This window comes from Microcebus murinus, chromosome 10 (genome assembly GCF_040939455.1).
Source record: "Microcebus murinus isolate Inina chromosome 10, M.murinus_Inina_mat1.0, whole genome shotgun sequence".
Classification (NCBI taxonomy): domain Eukaryota; kingdom Metazoa; phylum Chordata; class Mammalia; order Primates; family Cheirogaleidae; genus Microcebus; species Microcebus murinus.
In genome coordinates this window covers 94,995,815-95,012,651 of record NC_134113.1, presented here as the reverse complement: position 1 = coordinate 95,012,651, position 16,837 = coordinate 94,995,815, and the positions used below count along the sequence as shown (strand labels likewise).

Genomic DNA, 16,837 nt, shown 5'->3' with positions numbered 1-16,837 from the left:
TCCTGCCTCAGCCTCCCAAGTAGGTAGGACTACAGGCGTGTACCACCATGCCCGGCTAATATTTTGTTTCATTTTTAGTTGACTGGCTATTTTTTTTTCTATTTTTAGTAGACACGGGGTCTCGCTCTTGCCCAGGCTGGTCTCAAACTCCTGACCTTGAGTGATCCTCCCTCCTCAGCCTCCCAGAATGCTAGGATTACAGGAGTGAGCCACCGCACCCAGTCCAGACTCCCTCATAATACAGTAATTCTACTAGTCGGGATTCACCAGGTAAATAACTGTATGTCCCTCCTAGATTGATCTTTTTAACTTTAATCACCTTCAAATTATACTGCACAAACAAAACCCAGAGGAATTAAGTCATGAATTAAGGATAAGAAGGCCCAGATTTCCAATGTAAGTTTCATAAAATCTTGGTTGTGACCTCTCCCCCCTAGATAATACTTCCTCAATCATATAAAATACACCTCCTTTCTTTTCCTGATGATAAAAGGAGAAAGTAATCCTAGTGCTTTCTTTTACAGGCGTGAGCCACGGCGCCCACCCTCCTAGTGCTTTCTGATTTCTAGAGATGTAGGGAAGTGGGGAAGTGGACTTCATGAAGCATTTGCAGCTACAAAGGTATTATCTGCAGATCATTACTTAGCGTGTCATCGTTACAGTACAGCAGACAAGATATACTGTCCTATCCAACAAACTAAACCCTCTCTTTTATACCCCAACTCACATCAACTGTTGGAGTTTCAGGCGGCCTCTCCAACTTCCTCAACTTCACCTTCTTGAGCTTCTTGCCTGGTCGTCCTTCCTCACCTCTCATTAACTCCCTAAAGAAGAAAGACATCACACAGCTGCCCATGGTCCTTTTCAATAAAAAGTAACTCTAATCCTCACCCCAAATCACTCACCTGTGATTCCAATAGCTTTGTTTAAACAGGTCATAATCCTGTATCTCCACATCCTCACTCTCCCAAGATGCCTGATCATACGGTAAGTCCCGCCACTTGATCAAATAGTGGACATGGCCCTTCTTGTCCACACTGCAAGGTAAAGGAGAGAAAACCCTCAGAGCCAGAAGGCAACCCTCCTTCCCTCCTAAGTTAGCCTTGCTCTCAAAAACTGATAATAATGTATGTTCCATACCAGATCTACAGGTATGTCACAGACCCCACATGTACTCAGAGCCTCTACTATACCAGTATTTGGAGCAACAATTATCTTTAATCCATACTTTCCTATAGCTTAAACACCAAGATTCAGTCAGTTAATAGTAACACAGAGTGTCTCCGAAATATAAGTTATTGGTGGCGTCTATTTTCCTAATCCCTTAAGCAGGAGTCTAGTCTCCCATGGGGACACTGCCTACCTCCAGTGTGCCCAGCTGGTACCTGTGGTTCAGGATGCGATGGATCATCATCCACTCAGGTTTTATCCCATAACGATAGAAGCGTTCCTCCATCTCTGCAAATTTAGGGTCTTTGTTCTTTCTCTTTCGGCTCTTCTCTTCATCACCACCAAAGTCCCCAGAAGGTGGCTCATCCATATCATTCTTCCGCTGATAGTTTCTGAACATCACCTGACAATGCAGCTCCAGCTGTGAGCAGAAAGAGAAAATAAGCCACCAAGGAGTTGGGTTCACTCCTTTCTATCCACAAGGCTGTTTTCTCACTATCCTCTTCACTGGAGTCCCCACATCTCCAGACTATCCTAGACTTACCTGCAGTTCAGACACCCAGGAGCAGTGCCAGTAAGACATGCCTTGCCATTTCACAAAGAACTGCCGCTCTGGCCGCCCCTCCAAGGGCTTGGGGGAGGGAGTATTGGGATCAGCATCTGGAGGCCGAGGCACTGGTGTTGGAGATGGTGGCTGACCCCACTTCCAGATTAGGATCTTCTGCACTTTGCCCTTCAGAGCTGGACACTGAGGAAAAAAACATGACCTAATCCCAAATCATACCCAGGGGAGGAGATGGGACGGCCCACAGCCTCAACTTTGTCAAAGGAATGATTAAAATCTCACTTCAAGTAAGATCTAATCCCAGGTCCCCTTTAGGGAAAGAATACAGGTTGAGAATCCCTTATCTGAAATGCTAGGGACCAGAAGTGTTTTGGCTGAATTTCTTCTCTATTTCTGGACTTCATCCAGGACGTCTATGACACTATCACTCCGATCTGCTTAACAGAGCCAGTAGCTAGACTTTAACAATAACTCAGAATGAGCAGGCATGGAAAACCCACAGACCTAGAGCCCAGAATTCCTCTCTTGAGCAATCAAAAAGCAATAGTAAGTGGCCCTATTAAACATTCTAAGCTACCAAGACCCCAACGCAGGGTGTCAAGACAGGAACAGATGTTCTCAGCTAGAAGAATATTGCTCCATCCCCTCTTAGAGCTGGCAAGACATCAACTACTCTGTTTGAAGTTAGTTCTATACTTTCCCAGGACAAACATGACCTAAAAGTATTAGGTTGGTGCAAAAGTAATTGCAGTTTCAGACCATAAATTTTAGCTCAAACATATCTTTATTAATAAAAACAGGAACGATTACAATCAACACATTTTTGCCAACGAGAAATAAGTTTGTTTATCCCTGTAGTGTAAAAATCCATGCTTCGGGATTCGATGAACTCTTGGAAAGCATTTTCTGCATCCTGCTGGTTGTGGCATCTTCCCTGGAAAAAGGAACCATCTTCCCTGCAAAAAGTCGTCCAGATACTTGAAGTAGTAGCAGGTCGGTGAGAAGTCAGGTAAATATGGCGGATGAGGCAAAACTTTGTAACCCATTTTGTTCAACATGTGAAGTGTTGGTAGAGTGACGTGAGGTCAGGCGTTGTCGGATGTTGTCATAGAGAAGAATTGGGCCCTTTCTATTGACCAATGCTGACTGCAGGCATTGCAGTTTTCGGTGCATCTCATTGATTTGCTGAGCAGACTTCTCAGATGTAATGGTTTCACTGGTTTTCAAAAGTTGTAGTGGATCGGACTGGCAGCAGACCACCAAACGGTGACCAGGACCTTTTCTGGTACAAGTTTGGCTTTGGGAAGTGATTTGGAGCTTCTTCTTGGTCCAACCACTGAGGTGGTCGTTGCCAGTTGTCTTATAAAATCCACTTTTCGTCACACGTCACAATCTGATCGAGAAATGGTTCACTGTTGCTTATAATAAAAAAAAGACACTTCAAAACGACAAGTTTTTTATTTTCAGTCAGCTTATGAGGCACCCACTTATCAAGCTTTTTCACCTTTCCAATTTGCTTCAAATGCTGAATGACCATAGAACAGTCCACGTTGAGTTCTTCGGCAACTTCTTACATAGTTGTAAGAGGATCAGCTTCAATGACTGCTCTCAATTATCATTGTCAACTTCCAATGGCCAGCCACTGCGCCCCTCATTTTTAAGGCTCTCATCTCCTTTGCAAAACTTTTCAACCACCACTGCCCTGTACATTCATTAGCAGTTCCTGGGCCAAATGTATTACTGATGTTGCTGAGTTGCTGCTTTACAACCCATTTTGAACTCAAATAAGAAAATCGCTTATATTTGCTTTTTGTCTAACATCATTTCCATAGTCTAAAATAAATATAAAATAAACAGCACGTAATGCAAGTCATCAGCAAAAAAACATAAAGTGGGAAAGGCGCATTAAAGTGATGTATAACATAACCACATTTATTTAAGAATGTAGCCCAATGTCAAATGGCAAATTTCAAAAATGCTAGAACCGCGTTTACTTTTGCACCAACCTAATACATGACAAAGGAAAGTACATGTCTCAGGGCTAAAAAGTTCATAGTTCTCCAACGACAGCTTCTGCACCTCACCCTCACAATGCCTACATATGAAAGTGATAACCCCTTCTGCTAGACTACACTTCCCACATCTCCTGCTCCAGCTGAGATCAGTCACTCACCGTACAACGTGGACAGAGCCATTCGCCATTGGGGATCTCTGGAAGTGGGGGGTTTAGGCAGTGAATGTGATAGGAAGAAGGACAAGTATCACAACAGAGCAGCTCCCCACCATCCTTGCAGACCCGACAGAATTCCATATGATGGTCATCTTCCTCTTCAGGGTCTCCCCCAACCTCTTCCAGGATCTCCTCACCCTCCGAATTGTCCTCTTTGGCCTCCCACTGGATACCTTCCTTCTCCTGTAGTAAAGGACCAGAGTCAGATTACTACCACCCCCCCCACCCAAGTCTGAACCCACTGCCCATCATTCCTTAGAATGCTCCCCAAAGCTCACAACCATCAGCACCACCGTTTCTATTTCCATCCCAGCCCCAAAGACCTTTATCATCCCACCCTTGCTCTCATGGGTTTCCAGGGGCCACAGTGGCCAGACACTCACGCAGTGCGGGCAGCTCCACTTGCCCTCGGGAGCCTTCTCCATATCCGGATCCAGGCAGACCATGTGGTACGCTCGGGGACAGGTATCACACAGGATGATCTCACCGCCTTGCTGGCACACCTCGCAATAGTCCTGGTGGTCTGTCTCATAACCATCCACAGCAGTCACCTCCTCCTCGCCTGGGCAAGGAAGAGGGAAAGCCCAGTTATTAGAAAAAAACTACCTCCCCCCACCCCTATCTCCTTAGGGAGATTCTTTCCCAGTCATTCCCACCTCATCCCATCACATACAGATAGAGAAAAGAAACACACCTTTCTTTTTCTTTTTAGTGGTTCGGAGTTTCTTGCGGCTGCGGCTACTGCGGCTGGTGGAACCATCCGAAACAGAATAGCTATTGATGCTGGCATCATCGAAGTCAGACTCCACATCTAAGTCATCATCCTCGCTCTGGGATGATGAAAATAAATAAGGTTAAAGTTCAAGCCAAGGAGAAGGAGAGAGTGTAGAGAGGGGATCACTCTCTCGCTGGGGGTACCATAATTCCAGCAATGACTATTGTATATGGAACCAACTCCCCACATTCTTATGTGCCTACTGAGAAGGATACATCAGAACATAAGGTAACATCCTTCCTATTAGACACGGCTCCCACCCCAAAGAGATGGGCTAGGCTCTCACCGAGGATCTCTTACGCTTGGAACCAAAACCTCCCAGCTTGATTTTCAGAGGAGCTACTTTCTTGGGTTTAGGCTTCTTTGCATCAGGTACACGAGGGCTACCCTTGGGCTTTCTCCGAGCATTGGGACCTAAAACCAGAACACATCCAAACATATACCACAAGGCAAAAGATGGGGAAAATAAAATCTTCTCCACCTAAGCTTGCTTCAACATGTCCAGATTCCAGAATTTCCCTCCTAAAACCAAGACTCATTCGTCTCTCCTATCTCCTACCTTAGGGCTGACGGAGCATTCCCATGCTTTCTGTTTCTGACATCCTAAGCCCACATTAGTCCCCCCTCCTACTTGCAAGCCCATTTCACCTTTGCCCTCCTTGGTCTTGGCTTTTCGGATAGGCACCTCCACAGGGGGAGGTGGTGGTGCAACCTCAGTGGCTGTCACCATGCTCTCCACCACAGCCACTGCTGCTGCTGCTGCAGCCGCCACTGAAGCCCCAGAACTGCCTTTGAAGGGGTTATTGGTACTGAACTCCCGCCACTTTGCACCCAAAACCATCATCATCTTGGAGACAGCAATCTTGGGGTTTTTGGCAGCAATGAGGGGTCTGGTGGAGAAAGGGACAAGAACAGAAAAGAGGGAAACATTTAAGCATAAAACAAAGAAAGAGAAGCAACAAGAGAAGGACTCTCCTCCCTACACCCCTAAGACCCTCCTTGTTTACCGGACAAACTGGCTGAAAGCCTTGTAGTTGGTAAGGGTGCGATAATCTTCCTCTGAGAACACATGGTCAATGTCTTCCATGCCCCAGTCTTCCAGGAGCTGAGCAGATGATTTAGGCTCCTGCAGAGAGAGCAAGGTCAAGGACTTGGTACCTAGTGCCTACACTTGCTAAGGGAATTTGAATTGAAACACTTGCTAAGGGAATTTGGATTGAAACTACAGGATAAGAGAGCTAAAAGGAAAAAATTAGAATAGAGAGAAAACGTTCTAAGGAGCAGTAGAGTGTCTGTGAAACAAAGGACAGAAGTTAACAGTACAGAGAACAGGATGGAGATCCAGGCACCTTTGAATCATCATCATCATCATCTTCCTCCTCCTCCTCCTTCCGCTTGGATTTGCTCTTCTTCTCTTTCTTAGGTCCAAGCTTCTTCTTCTTCTTCTTGCCAGGGGTATAGTCGCTGCCCTCACTGTCTGAGCGCAGAGCCACCTCTTCCTCCTCCTCCACAAACTCTGGCCCCTCCCCAGAGCTGTCCCCCAGCTGCCGGCATAAGAGCATACGCTGGAGCAGGGAAAGGGGGAGAGGGAGACAGACACACACCTGCTACACACATGCTGACCTCAGGAGTACCCTGAGGCTCATTTCCCGGACCTGGCCCACTCCTCCTCCGGAGGAAGAAACACGTCCTCAGCCCTTCAACCCTTCCCAGAGCTCCTCCCTTCTTCCTCTGATTCCCCCGTAACATTCAGTCACCCACTCACCTCCTTTTTTTGGCGCTTGCTCTTAGGAATTTTAGGGTCCCTGGGTTTCTTAGGCTTTTTCTTTTTCTTGAGCTTTGGAGTCTCTGCTTCTGACAAATCCTCTTCTGGGTCCTCTTCATTTTCTACATATATTTGGCATAGAGTGGTAGGCAGGGAAAAGATCAATAGCAAAAGGTTAGGGCCCAATCCAGAGGCTTTAGACTTTATTCCCTACCTCTTGTCCCAGATTCCTCTGAAGAGAACTGCTATACTCTCCACAGAAGGAAGCTGATACCCAGGACAAAAACAGACAAAGAGAGAGCTGTATATACTCAAAATAGGCCTGCCAGGCCAGAACAGACCCACCTCGGGCAGCTGTCCGGACCCCTGCCTTCTCTCTCCTGTTCCGACCAGCAGTCCTCTAGATGTTCACCAGTGCAGCTGAATCAAGCTGCTTAGAGTTCGCCAAGTATGAGAACTAAGTCTAGGCCTCCTGCAATTGGCCAAGTATTCTATAAACCAGGGAAAGAGAACGAAAGGTCCTACCCAGAAGACAAAAACTACAGAGTACACCCTCACCACATACCCAGAACAATACAAGTTGAGGGGTTCCCAGAAACCATATCCTTCTTTCTCTAACTCCTCTGGGGTCATCACTGCTCAAAACAACCAGAACCTCCAAGTCCCATAATCAGTTGCCAGCCCGATCTCACACCCACTCCCAAAACAATTTCCTTTCCCCATCTCCAACTCTAATGTTCCTCCCCAGCCTCTCCTGGGTCAGCAGACTCTTCTCCCTAGGGGCCCAAATCAGCCCAGCTGTCACCATCTCCCTCCCACCCCAAGCAATCCTCCTCCCATCTGGCTCCACCTCCTCCCCTGGCTGGAAGCACACACAAAGCCTGGGGTAATACTGAAAGCTCCTGGGCAAGGATAGGTGGGAAGGGGCACAGAGGGGGAGGAGAAGGCCAGGAGGCAGGTTCCTTTGTAGCAGACATTCACACCAACTCCAGCTCCCTCCTCTCTCCCCCTCTTCCCAAGCCACCCCCACCCAAGGTGGGGGGAGTAGAGAAAGGAGTGGAGAGAAGAAGGGAGTGCCTCACCCACTGAAGAGAGGGAAAATGGCTCCTGACCGCAGAAGCCAGCCCAGGGCACCCAGCTGCCAACATAGGACAGACAGGAAGTGGCAGGGTAGGGGGGCGGGGTTGAGAGAGGTAGCCGGGGAAAGACTGCCCTCACAGAAGACTTCCCAAATTATTACCTGGCCCCAGGTCCAAATGCAACCGATCTCTAACACTTACTCTGAGATGACATAGTAACAAGAAGCCATTCTAATGTCCTAAGCAAGGAAACCCAAGGAAAGTAAGACAAACATGAAGGATAATACTATGAGAAAGACTGAATTACTCCCTCAGTCATAATTTTTTTTCAGTCATCAGAGCTAAGATTTAACAAAGGCTCAGTGGAGCTGTGGTCAGAGCTTACAATCTTCTCCTCAAATTCTTTTGATACCCAAAAGATTTAGTTTGAGGAATGGAAGCCCACAAGGAGTCTCTGAAGCTCAGCTTCCTCATCACCTCCACCCAGAGTCCTAGCCAACATACAGGGGTCAAGTCCACACTAAAAAAAAAAAAAAAGGAGCAGGACCTACATAGTGGTGAAAAACAATATGCCTCTTTCAATCCCTCACATGCTCTTAGCTCCTGACCCCAGAGCTATCCCTAAAGTGTCTATAGCTCTGCCCTCCCTGAGCTAGACAGATACTAGGGAACATGAGACATAAGGCTGGACAAAGCACCATCAGCCTCCCCCCTCTCACTCAGCCCAGGATCAGGCCAGGCACAAGAAAGCCCCTCCCATTCCCTTGGGAATGGTACACCAGCCTGGATCTCACCAGAAAAAATCATTTTCTTAAGGGCTATCCCCAAGTCACTCCCCACAATCAGCTACAGAGGGTATTCCTCTTTGCCATCCCCATAAAGCTGGAAACAAGACAAGGTCAAACCCATGGAGGCAAAGAGGACACCCTTCCATCGTATATAATCCCCAAACTTCTCTGGCAAATAATGTGCTAAAATGACAAGCAGCAAACCGGCTCAGATATAGAGGAAGATTTGGGAAAGGGGCAGGAATGGGGTGTGGCAAGTGGAAAAACTGGGTCATGCTACAGCTCAGGGCAGAGTTCACCCTAGGAGCCTGCACAGCTTTCAGTCAAGATAGGGGGCAGCCCCAGACCAAAAGCCAGTGCAGGGCCAAGACATAGAGCCATTATTACCTGGATGTCACTTCTATTTCTCATGCCCCTGTTAGAAAGGACAGGCTCACCTCACCACCACCACCACCTTGCCCCCACCTTGGGCAAAAGCACAGAAATCAGTCACCCTGCCCTACCCAGTGATGAGACCAAGTCTAAATTTCTTATTCCAACAGCTTAAGACTCAGAAACAAGACTAACCCCTCTCCTAAATGGTCTTAGGTTCAAGGGAAGAGTTCCAACTTAGAAAATGCCAAATGAGAAAGCATCTCTTGCAGACCACCTCAACTTCCGGCTGGAGCTAAGAGAAAAGGCAGAAGTAAAACATGTTGGATGGAAAACAAAAACAGGATCAGCAGGCTCCAGAATGAGAAGATAAGTGGAAGCATAAGGGATGAAGAAAGGGCATGTAGGAAAAAAAATGAAGCTAGAAAAAAAGGTCAAGGAAACAAATAAGCAATTTAGTAGCTAGGGGCTCAGAAGAAGGAAAGACAGACAAGAGAGAGACATCCACTTAGGAGCATGACATCAATCATCATTTGAGAATAGACAAGGGCTACTCCAATCAGGCAGGGTGGTAATAACCATACGGGTTTGGCCAGTTCATGGAGCCACCCCAAAACACAGATAAGCACAACCCCTAACACACCTACACAAACACTTCACACTGCCAGCCCAAACCCCAGGCTATCTCACAGGGGCAGAAACCTCTAGGAAAAAAGCCAGGATTATGTCCACCCGCTAGGGAAAGCAGGGTGCCCTCCCTTCTTTTGCCCCTCCCTACTAGGCTATTACATCCTCCCCTAACCCTCATCATTTCCCCACTCAAAACATTCCAGCAACATGCCTGGCTAAAAGCGCTCCAGAGCCTGCTGAAGAGCGCGATTCAAACTTCACACAGTTGAAACTGCACAGAAAACCGGTAACTGATCAGAAGCTAAAAATAATCAGATAAAGAGTAACCAGCACTCCCTCTTTCCTTTCCACAGCAGCAACCACAGGATCCTACCAGCACAGATGCCCAGCTGGTCTCCTCAAACACAAATCCCCAATACTCTCCCCTCTGTCACCACCACCAGCTAGCCTCCAGGGTTCCCAGCTACCTGCATTCCTCCAAGGACCCACACCAGGTAATGCTTGCCAGCCCAGAGAGCTCCCTCAACCGGGAACTCCATAGCATTCCTCAAGACAGAGGAGTGCAGCTAGCTTGCATCTCCATCCGCGGTGCCCAGGAGGCACATGGCTTCCACCCCGCTCACACAAGAGCTCCGCAGAAGGGAACCACTCCCTTCGGATGCCCTCCACTTCAGGCTCTGCCTAGAGAGAGGAGCCACACAACCCTGCCTCACCAGGCACTCGGAAGGGACCAAATGCCTCCTTCCTGCCCTGGGCCCTCGGAAAGAAGATGTTACCTGGGTGGGGTGGGGGCAGGCTGTTGTTCAAAAGTGCATCCATATCCTCCTCCTCACTGCCCGCTGAGCAGGGGGACGGGGAGCCCAGGCCCGACGCCATCCCCTTCCGCTCCCGGCCAGGGAATTGGCCCAGCTGCTCCAGCCGGCGGCCTGGGGCCCTCTACACTGGCCCGAGTCACTGTGCGGGGGAGGGGGGAGAGAAAGGGAGAACAGTCAGTGACGCGCACTGTCCCCCTCCCCCACACCCACCCGCTCTTTCCGCCCCCCACCCCAGCCACCCTAGCAGGGCACCCGAACCGCTCAGGCTGAACTTAGTTCCACACTCCTCGGGGGCAGCCCGGAAGCCGGCTCCCCAACAGGCGCCCCCACGGAGAGAGGGAGCGACGCCCCGAGGGCAGGCTGGTGCAAGCGTGGGGAGGGGGGAAGCCGGCCTGGACAGGGCAGAGTGTGACGGGGGAGGGGGGTCCGAGCGGCCGCGGAGCGGGGGGGCCAGGGGAGGCGGCAGGCGGCGAGGCGCTCGGGGACACAAGGTCACTTGGGGGTGGGGGGGCGCCTCCCTGCGCCCGGGGAGGGGCCAGTCCCCAGACAGGGCAGCTCTCCAAAGGCTGTCCTCTGGGACAACTCAGGTTCTCCTCAGGATCCGCGGAGACGAGGGGGCGTGGAGGCTCGAGCGCTGCGGGGGGCTGGAGGCAGGGACGAGGGGGACAAGAGAGCTCCCACTGGGAAGGGGGCCGGGCCACGTGTCCCGGGGGGCAAGTGAGCAAACAGCAAGGGGGCGGGCGCCGGCATTGTGGGAGACGAAGCCCGGGGTGGGGGTCGCCGGGGGCAAGAGTCGGGCAGGGTTCGGGTGGGGGAGTGTAGGGGGAGGCCAGGCACCCTGCAGGGGAGGGAAAGGAAGGGTCGGCTCCTCCGGGCAGGGGGCGGTCCGCCGGTCCAGGGACTCCAGAGGAAGGGGCGGGAGAAGGGATGACCCTCGGGGCTTGTCGGGCAGTGAGGGGCGTCTCTTTGGGAACCCCGCACTCTCCTCACCCCGGAGCCGCCGCAGGTCGTGCTGGGTCCGGCCCGGTGTCACTCCCGCTCCAGCTCCTCCTCGCCACGGCCGAAGGGGGGAAAATGGCTCCGGCTCCGGCTCCGGCGTCGCCTCTTAAAGGGCCCGAAACACCGGCCGGGAAATCCCACCGCACAGGCCCCGCCCCCCCAAGGACAGCCCATAATAACCTCAACCAACTCCAACCCCCCCTCCACTACCGCCACCCTCCCCTAGGTCTCCCGGGCAACCCCCGCCCCCTCGTCGCTCAGGCAACCATTGGCCACGCCCCTTCGAGCGCGCGCGCGCGTGTCACCCGGGCAACCGCCCACCTCCTGGCCATCCCATAATACACACGGACACCCCACACACACACACACCTCGGCCCCCCCACACACATTTCATATACCTATATGCCAGGGGACGGCTGACATCTCATAATGTTGCAGACCTTTTGCATCTAACACTCTTAGACATCCCATAATAGCCATCCTTTGCCAACTTCTTCACTCTTGGCCCTAAAGCTAACATCCCATAATAATTCATCACCCCTCCCTCCCCATGGCCATCCCATAATAAGCAGCCCTCCCAGCACTTCAGCCTCATATCCCATAATACTCATCCCCATCCCCCACAGACATCCCATAATAACCACCCTTCATCCACCCCCAGTTTGATATCCCATAATAGTCAGAAACTCACCCCCCCCACACCATACTACAACAACGGACATTCGGCCTCCTCCCACACATATCCCGTAATAATCAGTCTCCCACTTTCTATACTGACATCCCATAATAACCAGCCCCTGGAGCTGCCCTCAGTCCCTGCAGGCTAGGGTCTAGATGCTCACAACATCACCCCCAGCCTTCACACTCTCCTAGCTCTGAGGCCCATAATAACTTCCCCTGTCAAAGAGATATCCCATAATCAACAGCCCTACAGACGGACATCGAACCTCCTCTCCCCAACACTGGAAAGATATCCCATAATAATTTTACTCCCCCACTCACACCCTGACATCCCATAATAATTACAAGGAGCCCGTGGTCAACCAGACATACCATAATGCTCCCAGCACAATGCAGTGTCACATCCCATAATGCTTCATCTCCACTCCTCCACCCCATAACCTTCCAGCTAGGCATCCCATAATATTCATATTCATACCTCCCCCATCTCTAGATACTGTCAATCTATTCTAACACCCAGAGCAGGGAGGACCAGGCAGGCTACCCATACTACCCTGTCCCCACCCCTACTCACACACACCTTAATCCCTTTCTGGGCCAAAGCAGTGTACCCACAAAAAGCTTCTTAATATCTAGGACCCTATTCTCCCTCAGGCCAACATTTCCAGACACTCAAGTTCTGAGAGCCAACCTAGGGCCCCACCCAGTCCCACCAAAATCCAGATATTTTCCCTGTGCTTACCTCCAGCTCTTAAGTTTTGAGGAAGACCAACCAAAATTCCAAGCTGACAGACGAAACATTTACATCAAGTTTAATTCACCCCAGAGCATCCCATAATAATTACAAACTCCCATCCAAAGACCATTTCTCAACATTCTAGCAGTCCTCTCCCCCCACCACCAGGTCAGAGACCTTTCATCAACACCCTGGGCCACTCTTATGGATGGACATTCCACCGTGATGTGAACTGAGGATGCTGCTGTGTACACACCAAGAGTGGAGACCTGCTCTCCCTCTGCTTGCCACTCACTACTCATGTTCATTCAATATACATTGACACAGAACCTAGCAAGGCACGGAACTGGGCACCACGGAGAATGCAAAGTCCATGGGTGCCTCCCTTCAAGAATCAAAAACAAACAAACTATGATACCAGATAGAATGTCTGGTGTCAAGGGAGAACTACCGAGTGCTATTTTCCCAATGTCCTATTCCAGAGAATAAAATAAATCCTACAGATCTCAGGAGACAGCATATCCCTGTAGAATTCACTGCAGTCCTTCTAGAGGCTGGAAGGTATTCCAACAGGATTTGTGGGTATAGATGTATGGTCAAGATAATCTCCTGTCTGTTCCCTACATACTAAGGCATTCTGACTAGAGAGCACTCAGTGGGATCCATCCAGTGTTCCTAATACTGAAATCCTATAATATCTTCATGTCCTTCCTTCTTGAGGAAGGACATCATCAACATGGCAGAATTGTTACCCTCATTCTGGAACACCAAATCCTGCTTACCCTCAATGTCCCATATTTTCAGTCACTTTCCCATTTTATTTATTTATTTATTTATTTATTTATTTTGAGACAGAGTCTCGCTTTGTTGCCTAGGCTAGAGTGAGTGCCGTGGCATCAGCCTAGCTCACAGCAACCTCAAACTCCTGGGCTCAAGCGATCCTGCTGCCTCAGCCTCCCAAGTAGCTGGGACTACAGGCATGCGCCACCATGCCCGGCTAATTTTTTCTATATATATTAGTTGGCCAATTAATTTCTTTCTATTTATAGTAGAGACAGGGTCTCGCTCTTGCTCACGCTGGTTTCGAACTCCTGACCTCGAGCAATCCGCCCGCCTCCGCCTCCCAGAGAGTTAGGATTACAGGCGTGAGCCACCGCGCCCGGCCACTTTCCCATTTTAGATCCTTAAATTTCAGAACAACTCCAATTGCCCCCATCCTTATCTTATTGAGGCCCCATTCTCCACCTCGAAAAAAACCTTAGTTGTATAATGTTCCCCATCTTCCCCTTCCCATGTACAAGTCAACATTCTGGGATGCCTCATGCTTTCAATTATGCCACAAAGTAGCCCTCCAAAATACATCATCCCCGTCCCTTAACTGCCCCACCCTCCAGCCACCCTGGGGACCAGCTCTAGAAAGTTGGAAGAGCCAATCTTAAAAACCCTTTGCCCCATAAAGTTGCATATATCTATAAAAAAAAAAAAAAAAAAAAAAAAAAAACCCTTTGCCCCTTAGAAATCTGAGCCCATACACCTGTCACTTTTTCCTCTTCCTGATCCCCAGAGATTCAGGACCCAAGGGAAAACCAATGCTCCAGCACCAACCACTGCCTTGCTGCCCCCAACCCCCAAGCCAGAGATGATGTCCTCCTTTCTTCTCATGTGCCTTTTCCAAGACCTATGGAAGTGATACAGGTTGAAAAGAAACTGGAACTTCCTGGTAGGAAGGGCCCTTCCTGGCCGGAAGTAAGTGGAATGAACCTCATGCCATCTCTGCATTGCCCTTCTCATCTCACTTGCCTGGAGAAAGGGCCTGGCCAGATGACTCTCGCCTCCTTTGGGATCCAAGGGACTAGAGAACTGGCGTGGAGGATTGAGTACAGGAGAGGCAAGAGCTTGCTTCGGGAAATTACAATCCTTCTGCTCCCCAGCAGAGCACCAGGGATGCACACAAGTCTTCCCACCAGCTCCTGCTTGACTTTGTGAAACCACCACCATTCCACATTTCACTCTCTTCTCATCTTAGGACTGGGGTTTTCAGCATCAAAGACCCCAGGTCTTGCCAAAAGCTCCCACTGTCACCTTTGAAGTTTGTGTTTTCTTTTTCCAGTATTCAATCCAACTCCCTGGACCACCTTCTTGCTGCATTCATTGTAGTGTGCCGGCCGTTTCCCCCATTCTGCACAGCTTCCATAGTCTTCCATGTTAAATTCTCTTGACATCAAGATTGGGCCCCAGGCCTGGCGCGGTGGCTCATGCCTGTAATCCTAGCAGTCTGGGAGGCCAAGGCAGGCGGATAGCTCGAGGTCAGGAGTTCGACACCAGCCTGAGCAAGAGCGAGACCCTGTCTCTACTAAAAAATACAAAGAAATTAATTGCCCAACTAAAAATATATAGAAAAAATTAGCCAGGCATGGTGGCGCATGCCTGTATTCCCAGCTACTCAGGAGGTTGAGGCAGGAGGATCGCTTGAGCCCAGGAGTTTGAGGATGCTGTGAGCTAGGCTGACACTACGGCACTCTAGCCCAGCAACAGAGTGAGACTCTGTCTCAAAAACAAACAAACAAAAAAAGACTGGACTCCATCCATTATCCAAGCCCTCTCCAATGCCTCTCCAATGCTCCAGTGAAATCTGTGCTCTACAATGCGGGGGGAGGAGGTAGCTTTTTTCCAGCTACCATAATGTGGGGATGCCTCCTTTTAAGGAAGTTTCTTCTTCCTATGTAGGGCTGCCTATTGTGTCCTCTCCTATCCTCATTTCTCTAGGGGATCCAGCCTGTCTCTAGGCCTCCAACTCCCTTCTGTAATATCTCTATCTGGCCCATACCCTTATGCTCATATGTACATCACATTACTTCAGTGATTTGTTAATCTAAACCAGTAAGAGAGTTCACAACAGGGGAGTCACAGCCTCTTGCCTGTGATGAAATATATTAGTACCCTTTGTCTACCACACTCCTTCTGTCTATCCCTGCAGGTTCTACCCACTTATCCACTTGCTTCTCTTACTTCTCAGCTCTCCCTGCTATCTCTTCATGAGTTCTAGGGCTAGGATGTGTGTTTATGTGTTGCTTTTGTCTTTAAGCTTCTATGCCCGCCCCCTACTCTAGCCCCATGCTACCTTCCCAGATAAATTGTAAATAAGCCACTAGCATGATTGGCCCACAGAGACTAAGGGTGGGATAATCTCCTAATTAATACACCCATGAGGGCAGCCTCTCTAGCCAGTTACCTTAGTGTTCTGTTTTCATCCCATGGTACAGAAGAACCTAGAATAACACTCAGAGTGGGTTGTCCGTGGAGTTTCAGCACAGGCTCCATAATTCTTCTTACACTTTTGTTCTGTGAAACCCCAAGAAACTCTGTTCATAAGAGGTCCAAGGGGCCACAGTGTTCCCTTGCAGTGCCAGACAAGGGGATTTTGGAAGACAACAGAGGGAAGACAAGCAGCAGGGACAGTGCACTGTGATGGCTAGACAGGACACAGATCATGTGGGGCCCAGAGGGTGATTTGCCAGGTGTTTGTCCTTCAGGAGCCAACCCAGCCTCTGTTCTTTGGGTGTGACTGCATGGTAGCCAAGTTCCCCATGCACAACTCCACCACTACCTGAGCTATGGTCCCAAGGCTCAAACCTGGGAAAGCAAAGATAGAGAGGAGGACTTGGATACCATGGTCACCCAGGAGCACTACTCCCTTTGGTGCGCCACTCAACCAGAACCTATGAGCTCTCACTTTTGGCTTAGCACTGAAGGCCCTGGACTCAGCAACCCTGGAGCTCACAAGCTGGGAAAAAGACCCAGGTGTCCAGGGTTCAGATTTGGCTCACTGGAGCCTGCCCCAGGGGCTCTTCAAACAGCTGTCACCAAAGAAACCTCTCTAGCCAGTTACTCCTGCCAGGCCTCAGGTCGGGCTCCAGGGCTCACCCCACCCTCCTCAGCTCCTTCCCTCCCTCTTCCTTCCTCTCCTTCCCTCACCTCCTCCCGCCCCCACCAGCTTCACCTACCCAGGACAGCCCCACCCAGCTGTGCAGGGTACATCCCATAATAATCCTCCTGAGCCCCCACCCCCCCCAAAAAAGAGGCGGCCATCCCATAATAGCCACCCACAAGAGACATTCCGCGGTGACCGCCCCCTCCCTACAGAGCTGCTGGGAGCAGCCATCCCATAATAGCTGGCCGCCTGTTTTACTGGTTACGGCTGTGGAGGGAGCTGGAGAGGAAATGGAGGGGCG

General features: G+C 50.0%; 1 protein-coding gene across 5 annotated transcripts in view; it reads right to left on the bottom strand.

The window, feature by feature from the left end:
- The window catches only part of CHD4 (chromodomain helicase DNA binding protein 4), a 33,227-nt gene extending 21,908 nt beyond the window's left edge, over positions 1 to 11,319 (bottom strand). For 3 of the 5 annotated variants that reach the window (XM_012760448.2, XM_012760449.2, XM_076007736.1), the window contains exons 1-14: positions 11,180 to 11,319; positions 10,151 to 10,328; positions 6,506 to 6,627; positions 6,090 to 6,305; positions 5,748 to 5,866; positions 5,389 to 5,630; positions 5,027 to 5,154; positions 4,660 to 4,795; positions 4,349 to 4,527; positions 3,909 to 4,148; positions 1,715 to 1,918; positions 1,386 to 1,591; positions 906 to 1,037; positions 728 to 824 (exon numbers count right to left, since the gene is read on the bottom strand). In XM_012760448.2, coding sequence (XP_012615902.1) covers positions 728 to 824; positions 906 to 1,037; positions 1,386 to 1,591; positions 1,715 to 1,918; positions 3,909 to 4,148; positions 4,349 to 4,527; positions 4,660 to 4,795; positions 5,027 to 5,154; positions 5,389 to 5,630; positions 5,748 to 5,866; positions 6,090 to 6,305; positions 6,506 to 6,627; positions 10,151 to 10,250 — 2,121 coding nt within the window. In that variant the 5' untranslated portion in view covers positions 10,251 to 10,328; positions 11,180 to 11,319. The remainder of the gene's footprint in view (positions 1 to 727; positions 825 to 905; positions 1,038 to 1,385; positions 1,592 to 1,714; positions 1,919 to 3,908; positions 4,149 to 4,348; positions 4,528 to 4,659; positions 4,796 to 5,026; positions 5,155 to 5,388; positions 5,631 to 5,747; positions 5,867 to 6,089; positions 6,306 to 6,505; positions 6,628 to 10,150; positions 10,329 to 11,179) is intronic. The other 2 variants (XM_076007737.1, XM_012760451.2) reach the window with 2 other exon arrangements.
- Between the last annotated feature and the right edge of the window lie 5,518 nt (positions 11,320 to 16,837).